This window comes from Syzygium oleosum, unplaced genomic scaffold, assembly GCF_021117445.2.
Source record: "Syzygium oleosum isolate NSW1041296 unplaced genomic scaffold, Sole_v2.1 Sole_v2.01, whole genome shotgun sequence".
NCBI lineage: Eukaryota > Viridiplantae > Streptophyta > Magnoliopsida > Myrtales > Myrtaceae > Syzygium > Syzygium oleosum.
In genome coordinates this window covers 23990515-24012407 of record NW_026607485.1, presented here as the reverse complement: position 1 = coordinate 24012407, position 21893 = coordinate 23990515, and the positions used below count along the sequence as shown (strand labels likewise).

Here is a 21893-nt window from a genome sequence, read left to right as displayed (position 1 = left end):
ACCGAGAACTGGACCGGTCCTCACGGGAACTGCAGTTTCAGATGGTCCGGTCTGGTTCCGGGCTGTTCCCGGTTCCTTTGCATGCCCCTAACTGCAGCCCTTGCCCAAATCTGGACAAGGCTAGCCTTGCCATGGCCACTTTAGCCGAAGTTGAAGGCAATCTCCCTTGTGGCAGGCGCTGGCCTTGCCTAGATCTGGGCAAGGCGGCCTTGCTCGCGTCCAGTGAGGCCATGGCCAGGCTAGCCTTCTCCCAACCCATCACGGCCAAGGGAAAGGCCGCCACGATGGCCTTGCCCAGTGGCCGGCGAGCTTCGGAGACCCGTGGCCAGCCATAGTGAAAAAAAAAAAGAGAAAAGAGAAGAAAAGGAAAACTTTATGCAAATAATGGAGTGAGCCCAGAAGCCTTTCACCATTTTCTGGGTCATTCGGAAAACTTTGTCAAGAAGCAGCCCAGAAGCCCATAAAGAACATCATTTGGATAAGAAAACTTTATGCTAATAATGGAGTGAGCTTAGTCACAAGAGTCATACCATTACTGTCGCCTTGATGAGTGTCTCAGGAGAGTGACCAAATGAGGCCAAACCATCCTCCCCAATCACAGGGAGCATCTTTGACAAAAAAAAAAGGAATAAGTGCACTAAAAATCCTAAAACTTATCACGAAAGTGCAATTAAATCCTAAAACTTTCAAAAAATGCAAACAAGTCCTAAAACTTGTCACGAAAGTGCAAACAAGTCCTAAAACTTTCAAAAAGTACAATCAATGGAAGGACTTGATTAAACCAATTTGATAAGTTTTAAGACTTGTTTGCACTTTCGTGAGAAGTTTTAGGACTTCTTTGCACTTTTTGAAAGTTTTAGGATTCAATTGCACTTTCGTGACAAGTTTTAGGACTTTGAATGCACTTATTCCAAAAAAAAAAAAATCACAGAGAGCATCACGTCTATGAAATCCTCCTGCACATCCATCGCATCTCCTCTCTGATCATCACCTCTCGTCAGCTTGTGTTCTTCAACCCATTTCCCAATGATCTCATCCAATTCTCTCGCCACTCTCTTCATGGTCTTCACAGTCCCCACACAGTCAGTCCATCCCGCGAAGGGCAACAGGTCTGAAATTGCAGGGAACCCAGAAATGTACAAAACGTCCTCGATCACTTTCCTGAGGTGACTTGCCTCATCATCGTCGGTGGAGGACCCAGTTGATGCTGACGATAATCCGAAGTATCTCTTGCTTGCGATCATTCTGATTATGATGTTCAAGGTCAGGAGCTCGAGCAATTGGCTTATGACCACCACTTTGGAGGACCCATTTTGGACATTGTCAGTGTTGGTCCTGCAAAGAGTGTGCAGGTCCTTGATGAAGGTGTCAATTTCTGATGCTTGAACGTGCTTTAGGTTGTCCAGCCTGCAAGAGAGACAGTGAGAGCCTTCATCACTTGATGATGAGTGAACACTGCGGTCGGGGTGCGGTTTCGATGCGTAGAGTACCAGAGGGTCAAGCTTGAAAGCCGAAAGCAAACTGAAAGTCCCCGGATTCTGCGAAGCCGAAAGCTGCGTACCCGTAGCCCAAGTGGGATTCTCGCCTTGGATTTGACACGAGAAGCGAGGTTCTTGTCGTGGGTGGTGAAGCACTCCCGGACCGCCTCGCGGCTGCTTATGACGATCGTCGGGTGGACTCCGAGTCGGATCCGGAACATCGGGCCTTGCGCATTGGCCATGGCGGCCAGGGTCCTGGCCAGTGTGGTCTCGCCACGGAGCAAGTGGAGGTGGCCTATGATCGGCCATGCGCCCGGTAGCTCCGGGGGCAAGGTGGTACCTCTGGGTTTGTTCGGAGACGATGTTGCCCTCCATAGGATTAGTAGGAGCAACGGAACCCCTAGAACTGCTAGGAGATGAGTGAGGAAGAGCATGGTGATTTACAGAGAGAGAGAGAGAGAGAGAGGTGTGAGTGAATGGAGAGAGAGGGACTATGTATCGAATTCCATTTGAACGGTTGATCTGATTTATATTTCTGTCATTTCATTTCCTTTCATTTCCTTTCCGTTCTTGTCCTTTTTGCTTCGATGAAATGATCGTAATTGTATAGTATTTACACCAAAAAAATACCGAATCGTTATTATCGACATGATGCCAATTTGAGTGAATAAAAAGCTCGATATTAAGTTCGATTTGGTTATCAGAACCTTACCAATAACAAAAATACTTACCGATAATATGATGATTATCAATAAGCGAGGTATGCAGTTTTCAACATACAATAATAATTGGCCGACGATCATCACTTGACGGGTTTAGCTGCGAGAGTCAAGAAGGGAAAGCGAAATGGAGGGGATGGCGGCAAGTAATCGTGCCAGCATTATTAGCTTGTGGTTGGTTTTGTTGTACGTTGACTTTTGGACTAATGGTAGTATCTTGTCGTTTACGCGACTGAACCATTTTCTTCTTCTTTTTTCGGAGAAAAGTCGTTTTTAATTGTTTACAGAAAAATAAAATGAAACTATTGGCCCAAAGAAAACCTAAAATGCCACAAGTTAGTGCAATTTACAAGATATTTCAACTGCACGGTAAATATAGATCTCTGCGAAAACCTTAATATCTCTGTCGGCAATTATCTCTCTTCCAAAAAAGCTCTCCCTCAAAAAAAACACTTCACCTGCAGGCTTCCGACTTCAATTTTTTTTAATCTGAGAGTGTGTTTTGCTTTGATTTTCTTTTTTAGGCCTTGATTTCCTTTTGGGAAAATGACAAACAATCCCTGAACTTTGGCCCAATATGCAATTTAGTCCCTAAACTTTTAATTTGTTCAATGTAATCCCTAAACTTTAATTCAATATGCAATGTGGTCCTTGAATTTTTAATTTGTTTAATATCATCCTTGAGCTTTTGATACATGTTCAATTCAGTCCTGAACTATATGAAAATGTTCAATGTAATCCTTTCGATTAATTTAAGTTTAGGGACTACATTGGACATTTTCACATAGTTCAGAGACTGAATTGAACGTGTATCAAAAGTTCCGGGATGACATTGAACAAATTAAAAGTTCAGGGACCACATTAAACATTAGCCTAAAGTTCATGGACTACATTGAACAAATTAAAAGTTTAGGGACTAAATTGTATATTGGGTCAAAATTCAGGGATTATTCGTGTCATTATCCCTTTCCTTTTTTTTTTCTCTCTCGATCTATTCTAGGAGTCTTTTTTCGCCTCGTTTGGCATGTCTTTCGCTCGTTGTCGTTGCTTTTTTTTGCTCGTCACGGTGAATAAATCTACTTACAGCTGACAATTTTTTGAGAACGCCATCACTAGTCCCACAACTAGGATGCTCGGAGCGTGGTTCTATGACTTCTTCGAGATTTAGTGGACGCTCTCCTTTCTTGATTTAAGTGTAGATCTAAATTTGGCACCTTTTTTTTTCTCTCAATCTAAATCTAGAACTGAGAGTTTTTTAGAGGCATTTAACATGTTGTCGTTGTCGTCAATTGTGTTGAGGAGGTCGAACCTAAGCACACACTACAAGTCTTAGTTTCTGGAGGGGAAGATCTCAATATGTGCCCATCATCAGTGACAATTGCAGTAATTGGCTGCCGATTGTTTTTTGATGCTATGATATATTTAATCTTTTGAGATAAGAATGTCATCATAACTGCGAGCTATATTTTTTTGTTTTTTGAGTTTTATTTTTTATTTGCAGCTCTTTTAGGATTTGCTTTACTTGGAAGGTTTCTATATTCCTCTCATGTTTGGTTTGGGAAAGTACCAAAAACGTCTTAAACATAGTGCATTGTTATTAATTTGGTACTAAACCTTTCAATTGGATCGATTTATTCCTAAAATTTTTTAAAATTTGCCAATATTGTCCATTCGACCAATTTTGACTGGAAATTGCTAATATGGACACAGCCGTCTACGTGGCATGACCGGTGCTAAAGTGGACAAATATTAAAAAAAAATTAATAGTTTTTGAATTTTTGATTTCATTTTTATTTTTTCTCTTCTTTTCTTTTCTTTATTATTTTACAACTCTGGCCAACAACATCGGTGGCCATAGGCGAGAGCCAGGGGCGAGGCAAGGGCATTGCATCTATCGCCGGCCACAGGCGAGGGCATTGTGGCCCTCACCTAGACCAAGCGAGTGTCGCTAGCTAGGGGTGTAAACGGTTCAGTTCGGTTCGGTTTTCTTGAAAAACCGAACCGAACCGAATCGTTAAGGGTGCCTCCTTGAACCGAACCAAATAGGAACCGAACCGAATTGGAACCGAACCGATAAACCGATTTGGTTCGGTTTGGTTCGGTTTGGTTTTCGGTTTCTTCTTATTTTATCTTTTTTCACACTTCTTCCCTTCCCCCTCCTCGTCTTCTTCTTCCGCTCTCTCTCTTCCCTTCTCTGCGAGACTGCTTCTTCTTTCTTCTTCCCGTCAAGAAGCAGGTCAATTGATGACCCACCACCGAAAGACCCCACCAGATCACCGGAGTCGGCCATGGACACTCGCCGAAGACCGAACTTCCGGCGACTGAACCCGCTCTAACAACAAAAAAGCGAGGACCGGGACTCGGACGACCCGTTTGGTTAATGGCGTCCATCACAAACACCTCGGAGCCGCCGTCGCCGGCCCGGGTGGACTCGGTCTCGATGTCGGCATCGGCCGACGAGCTGACGGCCGAGGCCGTGAACAAGCGCTACAAGGGGCTTGTCATGCTACGGCCAAAGGCCGTCAAGGGGAAGGGCGCGTGGTACTGGGCGCACCTCGAGCCCATGCTCGTCCACAACGCCGACACTGGCCTCGCCAAGGTCGTGAAGCTCCGGCACTCCCTCTACGAGGCCGTCTTCTCCGCCTCCAACCCGTCACGGACCGCCTCCGAGCACCTCAAGCGCGGCACCTGGCCCAACTTCAAGAAGCCAGAGAGAAAAATGTGTTTCGTCACTTTTTGGGAGATGATAATGATGTGAGGGAAGAGAGAGAATAAAGCAGGAAAGAGAGAGAGAGAGAGGAGAGCAGTGAGAGTGCGAAGACAGAGGAAGAGAGAGAATAAAGTAAAAAAGTGAGAGAGAGAAAAGTCAGTGAGAGGTGAGCAGTAATGAACAGTGAGATTGAGGAGAGAGAGCGCGCGCGAAGGGAAGAAAACCACATTAAAAAACCGAAATCCGAACCGATTTGAACCGAACCGAACCAAACCATCATGTTAACCAAATTCATTTATTTATTATCCGAACCGAAACCGAACTGAACCGAAAATGCATGAATTTTCGGTTCGTATCTCGGTTCGGTTTTTCGGTTTGGTTCTGACACCCCTATCGCTAGCCCTCGCTTGTGGCTAGTGATGGTCGGCCGACGACCTCGCCAACCCATAGTTCGGAAAAAAAAGGAAGGGAAGAAAAGAAAAAAGAAAAGAAAAGAAATATATAAAAAGTCATAAAATTTTAAAAAATTGTTCACGTCGGCACTGATCATGCTACATATGATGGTCGATGTCTATGTCAGCTAGTTCCGATCAAAATTGACCGGATGGACTCAATTGACACAAATGTAAAAAGTTTAAGACTAAATTGATCCAATTGAAAAGTTTATGACTAAATTGGTACAAATGCAATAGTTTTAGGACTTTTTAGTAATTTTTCCCAATTTGATTATGATTTTCTTTTTCAACGGAAAAAACAAAACTAGACGGCAAATGCAATTGGTGCAGGTGATGGCATTTTCGGTAATTAATGTCAATGTAGATAACAGATGTATATATTGTATCTATAAATAAGACTAGCTACACAGGGTAATGTTATTTGAAATTGTGAGTTGACATATTTGATGTGGTAATAACGTACATCAACTATATATTTATTATGTTTAATTTCTTTTTATCGCATCCCCAATTCCTATGCATCTCGTTTAGTTTCTTCGTCGAAATGGCATGATTATTTCATCGGTTAAATTTCTAGATTTCTATTTACATGTCGAAGTGAAAAAAAGAGAGGAGGAAATAGTAAATTTCACGAGGAACTTATTAGCACTTGAATTTCGACTAAGAAATTTCAGATGCATGCATCTATATATAGTGACTAGAGATGCGAATGTGGATCCCTTGTCTCGTGAACAATACTTTCGTCAGTACTGTATTTAGTAATGTTGAATTCATAATCTGAAAAAAGATATATTAGAAGTTATGAAAATCCATATTTGGGATATTTTTTCGATTACTTTATGGTGAACTAAACTAATGAAATGTATCAAAATTAGGTAAATCATTTCCATAAAATAAAAGAAATTGGCATTGGACTATGGCTAACGAAAACGTATGTGGACATGGCATTGGACTATGGCTAACGAAAACGCAATGTCCACATTCGTTTCTATTCTCGCATTTCGGGTCCTTGGCCCGAACCCGAACAAAAGAGAGAGAGAGAGAGGACTTCTTCTTCTTCGCAGCTCGGCTGAGCTCCTTCAATTCGGTGTCACCAATGGCTGCCAATTTCCGGACTTCCACTCATTAGTGAGTCTCCGGAATCCCTGATCCTGTTCAATCGCGTTATGCATCCTCTCTGTTTTCCACGCCTTCATCTTGTCGATTTGTTGATCCTCTCTCTTTGACGTTAAATCGGTTTGAATTTTTGGGTTAGACATTCTAACATAATTGAAGACTTTGAGAAATAATAAACTTCATGTGGAGGAGAAGCAGCCGAGCTCATTCACTTCGATTCCCAGGCCCAAAGCAGTACAGTAAAATTTTATTCTCGATTAGCAAACTTTATCGTCCATTGACTTTGATCGGTCCATGTTAACCATAAAATGAAGTATGGTACATCCCAACGATAACGATAGCAACATAACCGTGCCATATATGGTCTAATCCATACAATAAATCTTCACGGTAAATATGTTATGTAGAGAAATTACTCATATCCATAAACCCTTTTTCTCTTCCTAACGGAAATAAATTCTAATTTTGCATCAATTGCTCGTAGAGCTTGGAAGGCAACCTTGGGGTCAGAACAACTTCGAGAGGAGTGGCCTTGGGCAGGTTGACCCCTAAGCCTTCGGTCATGTCCACCGGTTCGTCCGATGGTGTTGCCAAGTCGAATGCCTGAAGAAGACGAGCCAGTGTCAAGTGGGTCACTCGCAATGCGAACGAAGCTCCCGGGCATGATCTTCTACCCGACCCGAATGGAATGAACTCAAAATGCTGTCCCGAAGCATCCACACCTTTGAGGGAAAAACTGAAATAAATCCAATTAACATGTTTTGTTGGTCAATTTTTTTTTGACTGAATTGAGATTCATCGGGAGCCTTGCTTTATGAACTACTTTTAAACAATTCTTTGTGCCCGACATTGTTCTTATGAGTTCCACATGTAGAGGTTTAATGGTAAGATCTTCGTACCTGAATGGCTCGTCAAGAACCTTTCGGGTGAGAATTTTTCTGGATCGGACCAAACTCGAGGGTCTCTGTGTAGCTTCCACGCGTTGACGAATATCCAAGTACCTTTCGGAATGAGATAGCCGTTTATGGTGCAGTCCGCTCTCGCTTCGTGTGGGACTAACACGGGACCTGGTGCAAGAAATAGCGATTCAAATTTTATACACGTTATCTCACTCATCGTTGCTAATTCATTTTAGTACTTCATATTCGTACATCTCCAAACACACATCATATCGCGGGACGTCTATACGTGATACTTGGTGCTTCAAATCACACGGTAACTCTAACATGTTAATATTGGTACCTGGTGGATATAGGCGTAGGGTTTCCTTGACGATGGCTTGGAGGTAAGGCAAGTTCTCGATGTCGGAGTCTTGTACCCATTTGCCCTTGCCCACTTTGAGGTCTATCTCTTCTTGAGCTCTCTCCATGACATGTTTGTTGTTGAGCAATAGAGACAGAACCCATGTCAAGTTCAGAGACGTTGTGTCCGATGCAGCCACTATAATGTTCTTCAGCATGTAAATCAGCCAAATGAAAAATTACAGAGGACCAAGTATATGTATCAGTAAATACAGTGGTTGCAGCTTGAGTTGCAAGATATAATTTTGACCATACATCATGAAAAGAAGAAGAAAAATCTATTGGAGAGTTTGAATTAAGGTGAGCTAGATCCGGTCCAATTCTAATCTTCTTTTGGATCATTCTTTGAAAACAATAAACCCAAAACAACTGAGTGGAGCCTATCACCATTTTCTGGGTCATTCGGAAAACTTTGTCAAGAAGCAGCCCAGAAGCCCATAGAGAACAGGATTTGGATAAGCAAACTATATGCTAATAATGGAGTGAGCTTAATCACAAGAGTCATACCATTACTGTTGCCTTGACGAGTGTCTCAGGAGAGTAACCAAACGAGGCAAAACCTTCCTCCCCAATCACAGAGAGCATCACGTCTATGAAATCCTCCTGCACATCCATCGCACCTCCTCTCTGATCATCACCTCTCTTGAGCTTGTGTTCTTCAACCCATTTCCCAATGATCTCATCCAATTCTCTCGCCACTCTCTTCATGGTCTTCACAGTCCCCACACAGTCAGTCCATCCCGCGAAGGGCAACAGGTCTGAAATTGCAGGGAACCCAGAAATGTACATCATGTCCTTGATCACTTTCCTGAGGTGACTTGCCTCATCATCGTCGGTGGAGGACCCAGTTGATGCTGACGATAATCCGAAGTATCTCTTGCTTGCGATCATTCTGATGATGATGTTCAAGGTCAGGAGCTCGAGCAATTGGCTTATGACCACCACTTTGGAGGACCCATTTTGGACATTGTCAGTGTTGGTCCTGCAAAGAGTGCGCAGGTCCTTGATGAAGGTGTCAATTTCTGATGCTTGAACGTGCTTTAGGTTGTCAAGCCTGCAAAAGAGACAGAGAGAGCCTTCATCACTTGATGATGAGTGAACACTACGGTCGGGGTGCGGTGTCGATGCGTAGAGTACCAGAGGGTCAAGCTTGATATGCAAATCAAAGCCGAAAGCAAACTGAATTCGGACCATAATCCTATAGTCCTACCTTCGAGTGCTTAGGAGCTCGAGCATGGTGATCTTCCTCATCTCGCGCCAAAAGTCCCCGTATTCCGCAAAGGCGAAAGCGGCGTTCCCGCAGCCCAAGTGGATTCCCGCCTTGGATTTGACACGAGAAGCGAGGTTCTTGTCGTGGGCGGTGAAGCACTCCCGGACCACCTCGCGGCTGCTTATGACGATCGTCGGGTGGACTCCGAGTCGGATCCGGAACATCGGGCCTTGCGCATCGGCCATGGCGGCCAGGGTCCTGGCCAGTGTGGTCTCGCCACGGAGCAAGTGGAGGTGGCCTATGATCGGCCATGCGCCCGGTAGCTCCGGGGGCAAGGTGGTACCTCTGGGTTTGCTCGGAGACGATGTTGCCCTCCATAGGATTAGTAGGAGCAACGGAACCCCTAGAACTGCTAGGAGATGAGTGAGGAAGAGCATGGTGATTTACAGAGAGAGAGAGAGAAAGGTGTGCGTGAACGAATGGAGTTGGACTATGTATCGAATTCATTTGAATGGTCGATGTGATATATTTCGTCCTTTCCTTTCCTTTCCCTTCCCTTCTCTTTTTCGCTTGGAAGAAAATGGAGCTAATGATTACAAAATGGACGTGGCTCTATAGTGTTTACACCAAAAAGAAATGATGCCGATTTGAGAAAATAAACAACTCAGACGTTAAGTTCGATTTGGTTATCGGCAACGTCCAAATAACAAAAAAATTACTTATCGATGACGTGATGATTATCGATGAGCGAGGTATACAGTTTTTAACATATAATAATGATTGATCAACGATGATTGCTAAACGAGTTTACCATCGAGAGTCAAAAAGGGACGGCGAAATGGAGGGTACGGCGGCAAGTAATTGCGTGGGAATCACTTAGCTTTGTGGATTGGTTTTGTCGTCCGTTTGACTTTTGGACTCATGGGAGTATCTTTTCGTTTACGCAACCGAACCATCTCCGTCTTCTTTCTTTCGAAGAAAAGTTTTTTCTTAATCAGATAACACGAGTTCACTATAACCAAGACCAGCTACAAAGGGTAAATGTGATTCGACCAAAAAACAAAACACAGGGTAAACGTTATTTGAAATTGCGACTTGCCATATTTGATATGATTATAATGTACATCTATATATTTGACTGTTTTAATTTTTTCCTTATATCTGATTCCTACACATTTCGTTCAGTTTCGTCATCGAAATGAAAATGACTTCTTCATCCATCGATTTTTTTTAGATCTCTGTTTGTACGCCAAAGGTGAGAAGAATAGAAAATAGTCGATTTTATGATGAACTTATTGATCCTTGGATATCGGCCAAGAGAATCCCTTGCGTCATGCATTGTACTTCCACTAGTTCCCTGCCTATCCATGTCGGAATTCCTAACGTAGAAAGCACATCACAAGATACGTTTATGCGAAAACCGTATTCGAGGTATTTTTTTGGGGAATACTATATGTTAGACTAAACTCAATGTAATATATTAAAAGTTAGGTAAATCATATTCAAAGAAAACAAATGAAACTGGCATTGGGCCATATGGCTAAGGAAAAACGCCACGCAACGCTTTTCTCCGAGGCCCATCAACGCGTTTCGGGTCCCCGGCCCGAACCCGAACCCGAACCCGAAGAGAAGAGAGAGATCTTCTTCTTCTTCTTCTTCTACCTCATCGAATCCTGCTCGCCAAGCTCCTTCGATCCCGGGTCAGCAATGGCTGCCAATTTCTGGACTTCCACTCACTAGTGAGTCTCCGGGGAATCCCCCCTGCGTTCTCCTGCTCGGATCAGCGTTGCGCGCGCATCTTCTCTGTTGCCCGCTTCCTGATCTTTGTCGCTTTTTTCTTGATTCTCTTTCGTTTCGGCTCTGCTGCAGCAAGCAACTTCTGGACCCGGAGGAGGTGGACGTGGTGCACCCGCCGGACAGAGACAGGGGCGTCACCGTCGAAGATTTTAAGCTCATCAAGATGCACATGTCCAATTGTACGCACCCCCCCTTTTCCCCCTTTCGTCCCTTCCCCGCTACCGCCGCGCTTTTGATCTTGATGTCGTGTTGAATTCGTGGCCTGGGGTTCTTGATTTTGCGATGGGAAACGTCTATCGGGGGCCGTCGTCGCCGCCGAGCGTGAACTCGCGATTACGGATCACTGCTCGATTTATCTGTTGAAAGGGGAATTTTGTATGTGAAAAAGTGAAGAACAGTGATGAATCTTTGGTCTGATGATGTGACGGGAACCTTGGAACCTTGTAAATATGAGGCTAAGGAACGGCTCGTTCAGTAATCACGACTGTGCCGTGGGTGGATAGAACATATACTCTCTTTTATGTTCTTGGGCTTCCCATAAAGAGTGCATAACATTTGGCTGTGGTATAAAGCAGATGATTTGTTGATCGCTATTATGTTCGGCGTTACTTCCCGACGCGTCTCGAGCCCGGGAATTGTTGATGCTGGCTAAAATCACTGGACTTGCGGCAAGGCACGCGTGAAGGAGAATTTTGCATGTCGTATTTCTTTTATCTGAACATGTACTTTGAAACACCAAATATGCTACTTTGCTCATTGCTCATGTGTTGGGGAAAAAAGTTTTGCATTCCAGTCGAAATTTTGTCTTGCTGGCAGAGGTTGCACGATATCTTAATGCAATTGAAAGTCGTTTTTTTTTCATATTTTCTTTGCTTTTCTGGGGCAACTAATGCAGCAATGGACTTTCGTGCAAAGCTATGAATAGTTGACTTGTGGCTCCTGTTTGCTCTTACCTATTTGACAGAAAGGTCGTTCATCGTTGTTGCATGTTATATGGGTATTTTTTTTAAACACGTTGGTCCTGTTTCTTTTTTCAGATATATGTAGACTGGCTCAGAGTGTCAAAGTCAGGCAAAGGTGTGATATATACTCGTTCTCTTTATAATGCTTAAAGTTATCAAAACCTTACAGAAAGAGCTTATTACTTTAAACATTGGAGTATTGATTGTAAGGTCAGTGCTGCAGGCAATCCCTTTTTTGAAAATACTGTACAATTCTGATGAACTGTTTATTTGCCAGGGTTGTAGCCACTGCAGTTACATATATGAGACGCGTTTATACCAGGTAAGTGGCTATATATTGCAACTATAATGATGCAGACAGTGTCTACATTGTGTTGCAAATGTTGACCAACAAAAGATTTTGTAGATTTTATCAAGAAGGTGCATCGGTAATTTGCTAGTATGGTTGTACAAGATAAGATTTCTACATTAATCTGTTCATCTTGTCACAATTTACGCTTGTTCCACTTGGGCTTGCTTAGTTCCTGTTTTATATCAAATCTCTGATGATAATAGTTTAGTTTTCCTTTTTCATTTGACGCATTGCCCTACATTTGAGCTTGTGGTAAAAACCAGAAACAAGACCAGTCCCTTGTCCATCTATCCTTTTTTTTTCTGTTTTCAGTTTACTTATTTGAACTGTCTTGCTTGATGTGCTTGTCATTCTTTCTACTGCTATTTTGAAGGGAGAAATTGATCGTGTCATCCCTCTTTCGGTTGCAAGAGAAGGTGTAACTGAGTTGATGCTTTGTCCTTTTCTTTTCCTCACTTAGAGGTTGTTTTACCCTATATTTAGGGATTCCATGTAGCATTTTTCAAGGTCAGGAGTTAGAGACTTTGCCGTTTAGGGGGAACCAGTCAGGCATTGTAGCAATGCCTGGAAGATTATGGTTCTACCTACTACCTAGTGGAACATTCATATTAGAGCATTTATCAGAAAAAAAATTCATTGGTTTTTTCATAGAGATCTGAAATCATATGGAAACAAATATCGATTGTGAAAGATTTTAACTGCTTAGTATTTTATAACTCCCTCTTCTTATAATGGTAAACTTAATACAGAAGTATTATATTGGACAACTTTACTTGTGAAAATTTATGCTTTTTGAGTATTGTATGATGAATGCAAATTATATGGAGTTGGAGGTCGACGACTCATGCCTGGATATACTCAACTATGTTTTGAATACACTTTATCCCTCTTTCAGAAGGCATGTATTGTTATCTTTCACTGTGTGGGACTCGACTTGTTCCATTTGTATTTATATGAACTCAGAAGCTTTTCTTCTATGTTGTCTTATCATATGAGCTGGCTGCCAGTTTTGCTTGTTGTCTTTTTGAAGTTTGAGATCACAATGACTTCGTTAGGTCACCGTTTTGCCTTTTCAATTGCAGAAAGAGTATGTCAGAGTATGATCCACGCCTAGTGGCTCCAGCCTGCCTGTACTTGGCAGCAAAAGCAGAAGAAAGCACTGTGCAGGCCAAAGCGCTTGTATTCTACATCAGAAAAATATGTAAGGATGTAGTACTCAATCAGGTTTTGTGGTTGTCAAATTTCCAACAAGAAGATGGAAGAAGCAACCATAGCTCAAATGTGAGAACTGCTAAGAGTCCTTTACTTATGCTATCCAGATTCTGATGAGAAATACCGGTACGAGATGAAGGATATACTTGAAATGGAAATGAAGATATTGGAAGCTCTCAACTATTATTTGGTTGTATTCCATCCTTACCGTTCTTTGACGCAGTAAGTACTTCGTTTCATCATCTTCGCTATGGTTCTTTTGCCTCTGCACTGCCTTTCGAAGTTGATAATACTTATGAGAATTGGTATCCCAATCAGTGATATGGGGAACGGGTATGATGAAGTCTATCAGAGGAAAGACTCTTGACTATTTTTTGCGTCTCCTAATATTTTTGGTTTACTGGTCACAACCATGTTTTATGCCAAGAACTAGAGTTCATGTATGTTCTCCGTGCATGATCAGACCCAAATTAAGTACTTATAAGTTGCTACTCTGTCTAATTTTTTTTGAGGACTTACAATCTGAATTCTCTCTCTCATATTCATTTTTGGCAGCTTGCTTCAGGACGCGGGCATGGATGATATGACCCAGTTTACTTGGTAAAACTTAAAATAATTAGTCAATAGAAAATAATTTCATTATCGCCAATAATTTATGTCCAAATATTTTTGTGGACAATGATTATATTTTTCGTTCATTCATTTTGTAAGAGATATAAGCGATTATTTTTAGGAAAATGTTCTCCAAATCATTCATTTTCCGCGAAACAAACGAAGCTAAATTTTCTGTAGACACTGCTTATAAGCTGTTCTCAAAATAGTAATGGAACAATCAGATGCATAGGCTTCTTCAACTTTTGGTGCGTGATTTCTTGAAGTAAAATAGCCGCAGGCCATTACCCTGCAACTTTAGATATTTGTGGATCAGATTTATTCTTTGATCTGGATTTTTATTCTATTGAGATGAGGTGCTTGAGGTCACATGACTTCGGGATATCTGAGGATCATATTATCCTATTCATATCCAGTGCAGCATCTTCGTTAACTGCTCACATCTGGGCTCCCTTGACCATGTAGCTGGCTTTTCTGTGCACCCAGATAGCTAAGATATTATGGAGATCTTCTAATGTGCTCAAAAGATAAAACATCCACATGATATTCAAGAAAATATAATTGGTCATCGGAACAAATAAGCGTAAACAAATGCAACCATGAGCCTCCGCGAAAAGTTTACATAGCAAGGCCCCGTACTTTTCAGGATTCCATATGTCCAGAGAAAGCTAATTAGTTCAGTGACTTCTCAATAGGTTGCCCTCATTTATATGGTGCTCGGTCTAATACTTGCGACGCGGATATAGCATTATAATTTTCGCTTGTAAAAAAAGTATTGAGCAAATGAACTTTTGCTTGTACTGTTGGTCATTTGATGCCATGGTCACACTTTCAGTTTGTTTCATAGTGAAGAATGATTAGATATGCCAAATTGATACGCAGGGGACTTGTAAATGATACGTACAAGATGGACCTCATTCTCGTGCATCCTCCTCACTTGATTGCATTGGCTTGCATATACATTGCAAGTGTATACAAAGACAGGGACACTACCTCATGGTTTGAAGAGCTTCGCGTTGACATGAATGTCGTAAGTTCAAATCTCTTAAGTTTTTCTCCTTGGTCATAATTGTACCCACTGCATAAGGCTAAAGAAGATTATCTTGGTTTTTCTTCATACTCTAATTTTATGGCTCTTTAAGAAGATATGTAAATAATTTCCAAGGGAAAATTTTTGAGTTGTTCAATCCTTAGATTGCCTGGTAAAATTTAAGCATGTTTCCATCTATAAGAATATCTTACAAATAAAGAAAGCTTTACTTAGGCTTCCATAGGAACTTGTCAAATCCCGATGTCCAGAATGCTTATATAATAATGGTTAGTCTTTACATGACTCTCTTGTAGTTCCTGTTCTTTCTCTATTTTCTCTTGGTCAATAAGGTTATTGGACCTTTCAATCCCAATTTTGTTTATCAGCAATTAAGAGGAAAACATATGGCTTGTTCTTAGGTTTTGGATTTGGTTGTTGGTGCAAATGCCCTTTCCCGTTGATTGCATCACTTGACAAAAAGTCCTCATCTTCAAGATTTCAAGAATTTATAATTGGTCATTGAATTCTGGCAACTTGATTCAGTGAAGTTTTATTGCAGTTCAAGCTTCCAAGGGACATAAAACTTTACTGTCCCTGCTTAGCCACTTTTTTCTTGCTATAGGTCTTTATGAATCAGATATATGGCTTGTTCTTCTTAGGTTTTGGATTTGGTTGTTGGTACAAATGCCCTTTCCGGTTGATTGTATCACTTGACAATAAGTCCTCATCTTCAAGATTTCAAGAATTTATAATTGGTCATTGAATTCTGGCAACTTGATTCAATGAAGTTTTAATTCAGTTCAAGCTTCCATGGGACATAAAATTTTACTTTCCCTGCTTAGCCACTTTTTTCTTGCTATAGGTCTTTATGAATCAGAGAATAGGTGTACCGTAAGAGATTATAGACAGTGAGTGGCCACTGAATGGTTTCAAAGTCATCACTCTAGTGTGCACGAGCTCAACTTTGTGAAGGATTTCCTCTTGGTCATGCAAAGGTGGAGTTTTGCATCGTTGTAACCCTTTCGCTCAAGATTTCACTCAAGAGTAACTAGACTAACATGATACTCATAAGTTGAAATTGTTTCTAGGAAAGATGTGAAAGAAGAATTTGGTGTGAAAGCATTCCCCTGATGCATCTATCTAAAAATCTTAGTGGCATGAATTTTTGTGTCTGTTTACATGTATTTCCATCTAGCTGCTATGAATTGATAAATGATATGGGTGTATTCCTAATCTCCCTTAAAGTTGCATGGTCAAAAGGCTCAGAACCTTTAATGCCTGCATCAACTACTCAATGCATATCTAGCCATGCCATTGGTGTACTTTTAACATCTTTTTTCCCAGAGATTAAGTCTGACAAATTTGCAAGGCTCATGTTTGCCATTTTGTCATTTCTTGTATAATGTTTCTTTAACTTTTTAACAGACCAAACTGATGTGTTCATGGACAGGTGAAGAATATAGCGGTGGAGATATTGGATTTCTATGAGAACCATAGAATGACCACAGAAGAGAGAGTACAAGCTGCTTTCAGCAAGTTGGCTTTGAAACCATAAATGTTAGGTGAGTCTTACGCTTGCCATGAGAGATAATGTTGTGTATGATATGATTGAAGTTTGGTTATTGGTCATATACGACGCTCAAAATAGTTTGGTGATGGCTCCCTCGAATGAAGTGAAATATTTGACACCGTTGAAAGTTCCCTTCTCTTTTCTGACTATTAAAGTTTGGTTATGTAGGTAATAAAAAAGTGGTCAATGATGCCTCTCTTTAATGTTCTAAGACATTTGCCGCCTCTGGAAGTTCTTTTAATTTTTTTTCTGCCAACGCCACAACCGAAAGTTCTCTTAGACCGCTTTACTGTATGACACACTGAAAAGTAGTTTCTGACATAGTTTGGTAATATCTCTCTTGAAAGAAGTAAAAGCATCTGCCATTATTAAAAATTCTTATTGGACTCCTTTTCATTAATAAATTGAGTCAGGCGGGAACATCTGTATCTCAATTTTTCGTTTGAAGGGCAGTTTATAAGTAGAGTCTAAGAAAATAAGACAGTCAAACCCATTTATCTGTTGTTTAGTTGTTCGTCTATTGTCTAGAGACCTGATATTGTGGAAGATGATATAAAGAGATGGTATATCTTGAGAGTTGGATGTAGCCTTGTCTGCAATTCATTATAGCTTCAATGACTGTCGCTTGCCGAGAGCTCCATGTGATAATTTTTTTTTGGTCGGAGCATGTGATAATTTAACTTGTCCAAATGATCTGATTTCTGTTTGGCTGTTCGTGTATTTTCACCTTAAAGGTGGACATTGGCAAGGGGGCTATGTCAAAGTAGGAACCTGAAGACCGTAAGCCTTCTGATCTAGTGCTCGAGATTGCAATGGATAATGTCATGAGGGACTTTCTAAAATCATGAGCTCCTAGACCTGATTATGGACTCGATGATGGTGTTAAGAGCTCAGCAGCAAGTGGAGAATGCAAGACCCCCAGATTGCAATATTTGTCAGGGTCTATCTGTTGTTTGAGAAACTTGGTATCTTAAGTTTGAGCGCATCTAGAAGAACTGATATTTGTAATTGCTGTTGTTGTGCCAACACAGTCACTTGAAGAGACCTGTAGAGAAACTTTTGAATATCTGCAAGCTCATCACTCTTCCCATGATGTAAAGGTTGCAATTCTGAATCAGAAGAAAGCACCTATGGTTACATTGTCCATTGGCGTCCAAAAGTGCAATTCTGCCTATAGAATAAGGGTAATTGATTGGTCAGTTTTCTCAATTTCTCGCTTCCCTTGTCAGTGCTAATGTATGAACTGAATCTGCAACGCTAATACGAGGCATCGAAATCTTGGAATTAATTTTCTCAATGGAGAAATGACAACCAAAGCATTATCCTCCAAAACCCAGATGCAGCTTCCGTGCCGATAAGTTCTCCAAAGCACATAATGGTAAGGTTTTGTTCTCTGGTATCTGTCTTTTCATTATGAAATCTTAAGGTTTCAGAGTACATGAAAACCTAACGTGCCCGACAAACACAAGACCCCAATCATCTTAATTCCTCGGTAGCTCCAGGATAATATTTTTCAGGCTGGTGGATTGTCACTCAGTTACAAGTTCCACCAGGAAAGTGGAGATCGTGAATATCGAAACAGGAGTCCATTCACTTCTTGGCTTCCTTCTTAGCCTCCCTCTTGGCTGCACAAAGACATTGCACACGCAAAAATCCACGGTGAGACGGTGAATAACCCGAACACGAACACGATCGAGATGAAGAAACAGAAGACTACAAATGCGACTAATCACTACCTAACTTCCTCTTTGCTTCGGACCTCGCGAAGAACTCCCTCCATTCATCGGTCAAAACAAAAACAGGCTCTTCATCGGTGTCAAAAACCTCCTCTTGCTGCTCATAATCCTGCTGCTCTAACATCCTGGAAATCAACAAAAAGCAATGAAAACGTGAAATGGAGGGAGTCAACGTATTCTAAGATAGATTATCCACTTCAAGTCTTGAGTGGACTTCTCTTCAAAATGATAGTTCATTAGTTTTTTCATGCTTTTCCCAAAGGAACAGCACGAGACAAAGAGAGAGCAAAAGATCAAGCTTGAAGGACAGTTTGCTCTTTGTCGCAATGCAACAAACACCTTCCCTGCATGAAGGCTAAACAACTAGCAACGACGAAAGAGCAGAACTTAATGGAGCTGGGACTTAACCAAAATCATCCCATTTGTAGGATATCCCGTCGAATTCAGTTGGCAGCCGATTCCAGAGCACATGAATGGCAACGAAGCCTCTCTAAAGATCAAGAAATGGTAGTGCTAACAAGCAGAAGGAACTTACTGACGGGAAGAGTCAACCTCTAGGGGATTGAGCTCCGCCGGCAAAGCAACATAAGGCGCAGCTTCTGCGCCGGTCTGAGGAGCGGCGTTGGGAAGAGGAGGAGGCGGCGGAGGAGGAGGAGGAGAGATGCAAGAAGCAGGGTGCGCATGGCAGCGAAAGTTACAGCTGTTGCCGTGACGGTGGTGGTGATGGTGGTGGTGATGGTAGAGGTGGTGGTGGTGAGGACACAGCAACAGGTGGTGGTGGTGAGAGCATGGTGGGGCGGAGCTTGTCACCCTCGACGAGCTCTCGGTGGTCTCCATGGGTTGTACTTTTCATTTGTCTTTCGAAAAACGAAATTACATTCTTCTTATAGATGATATTCGAGATAAAGGTACAAATGATCCTTGAACTTTAGCTCAATATATAATGTCATCCATAAATTTTTAATTTGTTCAATGTGATTCCTGAACTTTAGCCTAATGTTCAATGTGCTCTATGAACTTTTAATATGTTCAATGCGATCCTTGAATTTTTGGTATATGTTCAATGTACTCCCAGAACTATTTGAAAATGTTCAACGTAAACCTTTCATTAATTCAAGATCCCGGATAATATTGACTATTTTCATATAATTCAACGACTAAATTGAACATGTACCAAAAGTTCATGGACTACATTGAACAAATTAAAGATTCATGGACCATATTGCACATTGGACTAAAGTTCTGGAACCACATTGAATAAATTAAAAATTTAGGGACTACATTGCACATGGGACCAAAGTTCAGTGATCATTTGTGTAATTTTCTCCTGAAATTTTGATTTTGTGACCTAAACATACAGCACTGGAAAAAAAAATCTTTCTTACGTTATTTAATACATTATAAACCAAGATCCAAAGGGCTATTATAGATGTTGCTTAATCAGTCAGATTGATCTTCATATTAATTACAGGAATTAACGGCAAGGGATTAAGAAATCATCTTGACTAAGATTCATTTGGACTTTTGCATCCATTTGTGACATAAGCCGAACCAAAATTCAAACCCACCTTACCTTAACCTCCACAAAAACACGACCGTTGGATTAAACCCAAAAACTTTTTGGCCGATTCGATTCGTTGGTTTTCTTGACTTTTTGGGGACATGGCGACGTTCTTATGTGTTTCTAATAGCTATTGGGTTCTTGAATCTCTTGGCACACCTTGTCTATGTAAAAGAGTAAGGGGGGCGATCGTGGCTCGGAGGCTCGATGGCAGGACGGTCGAATCAAAGTAAGCAATTCTCTTTTTGGACCGGCCCCAGTCAATTTTTACATACGAGATTCGATAGTTTTTTGATTATGGGTGAATCTCGATAATGATTTTTAGATCCGATACTAGGCTTTGCCCGCTTATTGATCAAGTCTAATGCAAATTCACCTAATATCTGATTGACTAAGTTGTTGTGAGCTTTTCGAGAAAAAACAAAAGTTGTTGTGAGGTTGATGGGTTATTTTTTGCATGCTTGCACGCATCCACGTAGATCCATCCTCTAAGGTTTCTAGGGATTTTACTTCCGTCTTTATTATAGCTTTTTTTTTTTTCTCTTTTCTTTGTCTATGAAGCAGTGATATATACAGACCAAAGCCGATTTATAAAATAAATAATTAAGTGATGTGGCGAGAATATTTTAGGGTTTATTGATTAGTACCCGTCTTTTATGAGAACGCATCGTGGAAGGGAGATTTTCTGCGGTATAATAGTATATTATGCGATTGATTAATTTCGCAACCCCGTTTATTAAGATATTACGGAACATTTGTAATATTTTTAGGAAAGTGCACATGAAACTTATCACGGAAGTATAATTGAATGCTAAAACTTTCAAAAAGTGTAATCAAGCCTTAAAACTTTCAAAAAGTGCAATGAAGTCCTAAAACTGTCACGAAAGCGCATTCGAGTCCTAAAAGTTTCGAAAATCGCAATCAACGGAAGGACTTGATTTGACCAATTCGATAAGTTTTAGTTCTCGGATTTGTTATCTTTCCATTATTCTTAATTCCTGTATCGCAGGTGAAGCTTTAGTTCTCAAATATCTCGTTGTCTATCTTGTCGTTATCTCGCTTTGCCATCAATTAAATTTCGGCGAAGTGTCACGTACTTTGGCGTCGATTAAATTTCATTGGAGTGTATTTATCGATTTTCTTGTGCTCCACTTATATATCCTATTTCGAATCGTCACGAAACCCATCTTCTTTAATTTAAAAAAAATCGAACTACGACTACTTTTGATGAAAGATGTTTTGACCAGTCGAAACAACCATGTTTGACAGATGGTCGTGGCACTTTTTTCCCGCATGACGTATTGTACCGTGGAAAAATTACCCAAGGAGGAGGCGGCATGTAGAAATCGGTGAATGGCAAAAACTTTATAGTACCAAAGAGAAGAAAAGAAAAGGGGGAGAAGGCAACGTTGACGCATGCTCATTGGCCTCCACAGATCTTCGGGAAAGTACAAAAATCCGCGACCTCTCGTGTTTGCCCCCCGCCACCCCACTTCCCCTTGAGATCCGATACGTGCGGCGCTTAACAGCTTTCTCTCTTTTGGTAGGGTTTGGTTGGGTTCGGGGTTGGTGGCATTTTATTTATATTGGTTCTTTTGACCATAGGGGTTGTTGGTGGTGGTGGAACGTTTACCATTTCCCATCCCTCCCCCACTTCACCCGACCCAACTTGGATTTGGACACTCTCAACGCCATTTGCTATATGTACCTTTCCTTTCTTTCCCCTTTTCTTGTTTTTTTCTTTTGTCATGAAAGACGGGGTCTCGGGACGCGCAGTGCAGAGACTCGGCTGCCTGGAAGCCCATTAGACACGCTTCGAACCGCATGAACCGGCTAAGTTTGGGGTTTAAGCCCGTGCGAGCGAGATCTTAATTCAAAACGGCGCGCACACAGCTGGTGGGAGTTCGAAGATTGAGCTTGTCCCGATCAATTACGTCAATTCTCGAAAGTTACAAGTTCGTCAAGAACCGAATAATGATGTTAAATATCACGAAATATGACAACCCATGATTACGCCTTATTCACAAGCATCGCCTCTGCAAGTAATTTCTTGCTTCGATGTATGTGTACAC

General features: G+C 41.3%; 3 protein-coding genes across 4 annotated transcripts; 1 reads left to right on the top strand and 2 right to left on the bottom strand.

Annotated features, from left to right (window-relative positions):
- Window positions 1–6882: 6882 nt before the first annotated feature.
- Window positions 6883–9445, bottom strand: LOC115676161 (cytochrome P450 CYP82J17-like). Its single transcript, XM_030599046.2, has 5 exons — window positions 8990–9445; window positions 8287–8833; window positions 7721–7928; window positions 7378–7545; window positions 6883–7200 (listed from the first exon to the last, which is right to left on the bottom strand). The coding sequence occupies exons 1-5, from the start codon at window positions 9424–9426 to the stop codon at window positions 6938–6940; spliced, it is 1623 nt and encodes a 540-aa protein (XP_030454906.1). The 5' UTR covers window positions 9427–9445; the 3' UTR covers window positions 6883–6937.
- Window positions 9446–10573: 1128 nt separating this feature from the next.
- On the top strand, window positions 10574–17668 carry LOC115676093 (cyclin-C1-2-like). 2 transcript variants are annotated; one of them, XM_030598964.2, is made up of 10 exons: window positions 10574–10728; window positions 10859–10965; window positions 11824–11863; window positions 12026–12070; window positions 13183–13301; window positions 13420–13534; window positions 13868–13912; window positions 14807–14954; window positions 16405–16516; window positions 17259–17668. In XM_030598964.2, exons 1-9 carry the CDS (start codon window positions 10697–10699, stop codon window positions 16507–16509), a joined length of 756 nt encoding a protein of 251 aa, XP_030454824.1. In that variant the 5' UTR covers window positions 10574–10696; the 3' UTR covers window positions 16510–16516; window positions 17259–17668. The 2 variants fall into 2 exon arrangements, with proteins under 2 accessions (XP_030454824.1, XP_056171501.1); XM_056315526.1 differs by lacking the exon at window positions 13868–13912.
- A 2-nt stretch (window positions 17669–17670) lies between these two features.
- On the bottom strand, window positions 17671–19134 carry LOC115676095 (uncharacterized). Its single transcript, XM_030598966.2, has 3 exons — window positions 18796–19134; window positions 18261–18385; window positions 17671–18149 (listed from the first exon to the last, which is right to left on the bottom strand). Exons 1-3 carry the CDS (start codon window positions 19095–19097, stop codon window positions 18115–18117), a joined length of 462 nt encoding a protein of 153 aa, XP_030454826.1. The 5' UTR covers window positions 19098–19134; the 3' UTR covers window positions 17671–18114.
- Window positions 19135–21893: the final 2759 nt, after the last annotated feature.